Below are 6,063 nucleotides of genomic sequence, written 5' to 3' on the forward strand. Positions count from 1 at the left end.
AATAATCAATATGTTCTGTATTGTCTATTTGGCAAGACTATTTTAGAAATTCTGAATGATGTGAGGGCTGACTTGGAGCCAGCCACAGCAAGGAGTCGATCCATATGACTTGAAATTGACACAATTCCTGCACATATACGAAGCCCCCCCCCCCCCCGACAGGGTGTCAGTAAACTGTCAGTTTACCTATTCCGGTACCACTTCCAATTCTATCACTTCAAAGTTCATTTTGCCCTCGCGCTGTCTCCCAAATTTTACATGGTTGAAAACCATCAGAACTACCCGAAAGTGAAAAACTATCATTGATTGGGCTCCACCACTTTTACACATCACCAGTTGCGCCTGAAGATTAGAAGATCACTCCCCACACGTCCGTCAACTGCTCGAGCGAAGAGTCCGCTTTTTGCGATCAGGCCCCAAGTGCGGTGGTAACCAAGCGTGCGTTATTGTGCAAGGCGGTGACATATTGCAACTTTTCTAACCTTGAAATGAACCGTCATGAACCAAGAGCCCCTGAAATGAAATGTGCAAGCGTGTATGCTAATTGATTTCTGATGAAGACTCACCAGTGAGGTTGGTGCGGGCGCTGTAGGAACCAAGGTAGCGGCCATCAGTGTTGGGTGTGTAACACTCGAATAGGCCCTGGTCCTTGGCCTGCACTTTGGTGATGTGCAGCATGGCCGAGTCACGGCTCAGCCTTTCCACGTAGATGTCCTTGCTGTTCACTCTCTGGGCGTAGACGGCGTAGGCGTAGTTGGGTTGGGCTGTGCTCACGATGCGGATCTCCCGGTCCGGTGCGGACGGCAGGTACATGGACCACTCAAAGTCCTGCTCCAAGCCTTCCTTGTAGCCCGTCACGTTGCACCAGATGGTCACGTGGGAGCCTTCGGTCCGAATCAGGGGCCCGCTTTGCACCGTCACCACTCTCTGGGCCACAGCGGCACCTGCTAGGAAAGGGAGAGATCGGGAGAAAAGCAAGAACGTGGTTTACAAAACGGCGCTTTGAAATATTTAGCGATGGCAGTGTTTGCGCACCGCGCCTCTCGCAGGAAATAAAGGAACATCTGCAGGTACACATCCTCGGGAGTGAGCTTGAGGTGTGCACGTACACCCTGTTTTTCAATGCTTGAATTATTCACTTCGTCTTTTAAGCATCTGCTATGCAATCCTACTCGCTGTTTGGTTTGCAGCTAAACGGATGCATCGTCGTGAGCGGGCGTAAACTGTGAGGGGGAACGTAATAAATATGCATTTTGGCTGTTAACGCCTTTTTTTTTTTTTTTTTAAAGACACATTTACACATTTATGCTCGAGCATGAATAAATCATGTTTTCATTTAATCATGAATGATTACAACACGCACCAATTATTACAGCAAACTGAATGCTGATTGCCGCATAAATGAAAGCTGTTTAGGACTTTTCAATACATTGTCGGACGGTTTGCTGGCAGACGGTATGTGAATGTTGCCTCATCCGCACACGGACCCCACTTGCACCCCGACACACAACATTCTCCATTCAGCCAAGAGCTACAAACACCCCCTCCTCTTTTGGGTCCGGACAAAACAGAGCAGTTACACATGCCCGAAATCCAGACAGAGCGACAAGTATGTCGTTTCCTGTCTGCACAAACAACTGGGATTTGCAGCTGTGTGTGTGTGTGTGTGTGTGTGTGTGTGTGTGTGTGTGTGCGTGTGTCTTTAAAGAGGCAGTGGACACAATGCTTGGACATTAATAATTCACCAGACAGCTTTTTATCTTCTACAGCCCCTCCCATCAGCTCATAGTAACTTTGCCTTACACTTAGACGGCCCTGTTTTTTATTCCGTGTGTGTGTGTGTGTGTGTGTGTGTGTGTGTGTGTGTGTGTGTGTGTCGACATATTTCGCTGAAAAAGGATGACACCTTTGCACTTTGTGTCCAATTCAGTGAGCACAATTCAAGGGTGCGAGAGTGTTTTTGCTCTGCGTGCATTCGTACTTTTACATACACGTGTGTGGTGTGTGTCATGCAAATTTGCCGGGCTACCTCATTCATCATTTCCTTTCTGTGCGTAAAGGGTCAGGTCTTCTGTCAACTGCAATTGAGGCCCATTGCACTCATGCGCAGCTCAAACCCACTCAAAGTTTCCTTTAAGAGTCCTTGAATAGGATTTAAATTGAGCTGCCATGGTAACTCAAACCAAAAAAAAAAAAGAATGGCGACAGTAATCATAACGTACAGTTATTTTTCCTCAAAAAGACCCCCCACTTGCTTCATAGGGCTACGAAGCTCGAGGTCATCCTCACAATTTGGATGATTTTTAAAAACGGAATATTACAAACTCAGAAGTGAAAATTCTTAATTTGGTCAAAGGAGACAATCATCTGCACATCAGCTCTGCTGGATATTGCTTTCAAGAATGGAAGTGGGCTAAAACTCCCACTCACCCAGGTACATTTCCAGATAAAACTCCAGGGAATGCAAGAGGGATATTATTAAAGGCTTTAGATAACAAGAAGCTAAATGCTATGTAATTACATACTGCTCATTATTAGCATTGCTCAGCTGTACATAGCGGCCCATCTGGAAAATGAACCTCTCCACTGTAATGAGCATCAGTTCATAACAATGTGCAATATGTGGATTGTCGGAATCCAATGATGAAAAGAGTTAAACTTTTGGCGCACATTTACAATATGTGCCAACTTCTGCCAAAACACAAAATAAAAATCTCACGGCACACTGCCCAATAAAAATATCACCAAATGTAATGTATGTACACTGAAATAATCACGTCTTCTCAATTGAGTCACATGACTTCGGGCAGTCGACGGGGTACACCCTGAACTGCTCGCTAGCCAATCGCTGGGCGCACAGAGACGAACAACCATCGGCGCTCACACCAAGGGACGATTTCGAGTGTTTCATTTGCCTGCCATGCATGTTTTTGGAATGCGGGAAGAAACCGGAGTACCCGGAGAAAACCCACGCAGGCACGCGGAGAACATACAAACTCCACACAGGAATCGAACCCTGCCCCTCCGCACTGTGAGGCCGATGTGCTCACCAGTTGACCATCATGCTGCCAATCTAAGTATTAGTAGAATTTGAATCTACTTGCTCAGAGAAGAAAAGGTTTAAAAGAACAGAAAAATATGAGCATGGTTGTATGATGCATTTGGTAAAAAGACCCCGTGTATTTTTTTTAGAATTTCTGCACAGATGGAACTCAAATATCACCTTATAACTTAAACACCCGAGCCATTCAACTTGCGTAATCAATTTAGGACTACTCACACGACTCTCGGAAGAAAACGAACAATTTTTCGTAAGGAACAAATGAATTGAATATGACATCATCAGAGCAGACCAAAAGGTACTTGTCATGTCATGGCGGATAAGGTCGAGAAACAAGTTGGGAGAGGTCAACGATTGCACCAACTGAACATTCTTCCTCTGGAATCAAGGACTATCTGGAACGACGCAAGGTTCCATTTGCCTTTATGGTATGAGTTCGAGTTCACTGAGTAGCAGAGCGGATATCATGATCGAGAGGCACACGAGCAGCAGAAAAGCTTAAGTGCCTCGTAAATGAGCGAGCTTGTCGTGGTCATATTTGTCAGCAGCAGAAAGGAGCAAAAACTACATTTGCTACCCAAGGATCTAAATCCTTTAGGACAGGGGTGTCAAACTCATTTCACATGGTGGGCCACATACGGCCTGGGTAGATGTCAAGTGGGCCGGACCATTAAAATGATACCATACTTTGCTAGAAATAACCAAAACAATATGTCTTTCCTTTGTTTTGGTATAAAGAAGCACAAGAACATTAGGAAAATGTTGAAATTAAATGAACATATCTTTTACAAAACATTTCGTGAAGCACCTTACATTTCCTTCGACAAATGTGCAATTTACTTTTATCATTCACATATATGCATTGCAACTGATCCCACTGATTGTACAAACTTTAAGAAGTAATTGGTTTTGAAGAATATAGTAATGCACTTTAAGATTAAACGAGATTTATAAAGAAAGGAAGTTTTAAACCATTTACACGTGCATATAAAATCTAAATGTAATCCCTGCCTACACCTTACAAACTCAGGAGCGTGCTATTAAATGTGTAAATGTGAGAGTGCTATTGACAGCGTCTGCTGTCATGGGTCTGTCTCAGTGATGGACTGAGGCTGCTGTTGTCTTCTTCTCTGATCAAAACAGTGTCCCCTAGCGGATACTCAATGAATTGCACCTTATTAAAAATATTTATTCTGTCTTTTATGCATTTTCTTCACTTTTAAATTATCCTGTGGGGCCTGATTGAACGGCCCGCGGACCGTATGTTTGACACCACTGCTTTACATAATCATCTCGCGGGCCGGATTAAAGTCCTTTGCGGGCCGGATCCGGCCCGCGGGCCGTACGTTTGACACCCCTGCTTTAGGATCTTTCAAGTTCATTTCGGCCTAGATCAGTCAGAACAGCATATGAGAAAAAGGGTTTAAAAAAAAAAATCACAGTGCACCAGCGATTCCCGCTTTACATCGCTGTGATGTCAGAGCACTCATCCGGCGTCGCTCGCTTCGACTCAGTGTTGCACCGCAGCTGCATCACCGCTTCTCATGTTGCGGAGACTCATCTCCAACATGCTGAAAAACGGATCGCATTACCCATTCATCCAAAATGCCGCACGGCATCTGCTGAGGAAAATTTGCTGTCTCACTCGTGATTATATTTGAACCCCCTTACTCCGTGTTGCAACCGCCTTCAATCCCTTCTTCTACATCTCAGCCCTTCAAGCCTCCTCGAACGTCTCCTCTCTTTGCCTTGCGCCTGGAGGTCTTTTCAGGCGGGATTTAAACAGCTCTACCAGACTTCAAAGTGCCTGTCGCTCTGTGGGCTGTTTAGAGGTTGACAATGACATACCAAACCCTACAGACCTTCAACCGATCACACCATTCCGCTACCTCCCAACCGCAATAATCCAACTCTGCCCCCGCCTTCACCACACCCGCGGATCTTCCCCACATCTGAGTCAATCCCGGAGCACCCATATTTGCTCGATAAGGCCTCAGATTTGTCTATTATTAACACGCATCTCCATCGCTCTCCTCCTGCCTTCACTGCCTCCGGTGTGTCATAAGCGGCATCCCACACTGCGCATCAAGCGTGCATTTCGTGCAGGATGCCGCTCCATCTCCGCGGACGAACCCCGCACGCGGCCTGACTGTACACGGGTTGCCAGGAGAGAAAGGCAGATGACTCTAAAACACACACACATGCACACACACACACACATCCACACTCATTCAGGATGTTACAAAAGAGGATTATTCTAAGTGGAGGGGTGGAGGGGGATGCACTAATCCAATCATTTGTGGCCACTGTCTTATTCTCAGTGGGTTTCAAGGCTACTAGCACTCAAGCCTACTCCCATCAGTCTTCCACGAAATGTGATAATTGCACACCTAGGAAGGTGTATAATAAAAGCACCACAGGGTGGAAGTGATATGTGCCCAGAGCACAAGACCAGATGTGCGAATACACAGTTTTAGAGCTCCGTCGCGAACCTGCGCAAAACGAGCATTCGACTTGAGCAAATTGGATGTTTGGATTAGAGAAAGTGACATTCTCAACCACGTCACTTTTATTTTAGAGGCGAGGAACCGTCTCCACTAAACAAGGCTGCAGTGTCATGGTCTGACGCGGCTGCCGCTGCCTCGTTATTTCGGAGTCGACACGCGCGCGCAGTGTGATGCAGATGATGCGTGTGTTTGAGTAATTGCAAAGACACTCCTGATTCGCGTCAAACTCAATGCACACACAGCCTCTGTTGACAAGGCTAAGTGCAAGTTGAAGTGTTGGGCTCCCCCCGCCCCTCCAAAAAAAGTTGGAAGAAAATAAAAACTGCATTACATTTTATCCATCACTTTCATTGGTGAGCTCAGTATTGATTCAGATTTTCAAAATTAATTTGATTGGATTCACAAGGCCCCGATTTGACTTGATTCGTGATTCACTTTAATGGGTTTTCAATTCAGTGAAGCATTTCACGCAGGCCCTTTCATATGGACGACATT

General features: G+C 45.6%; 1 protein-coding gene across 1 annotated transcript in view; it reads right to left on the reverse strand.

The window, feature by feature from the left end:
* LOC109531244 (immunoglobulin superfamily member 3-like) overlaps nucleotides 1–6,063 on the reverse strand; it is a 101,706-nt gene that overhangs the window by 75,758 nt on the left and 19,885 nt on the right. The window contains 1 exon segment of the mRNA XM_019895439.1: nucleotides 567–947. Within this exon segment, the coding sequence (XP_019750998.1) occupies nucleotides 567–947 (381 nt within the window).

Source organism: Hippocampus comes, unplaced genomic scaffold (assembly GCF_001891065.2).
Source record: "Hippocampus comes isolate QL1 unplaced genomic scaffold, H_comes_QL1_v1.1 scaffold237, whole genome shotgun sequence".
NCBI classification, from domain to species: Eukaryota; Metazoa; Chordata; class Actinopteri; order Syngnathiformes; family Syngnathidae; genus Hippocampus; species Hippocampus comes.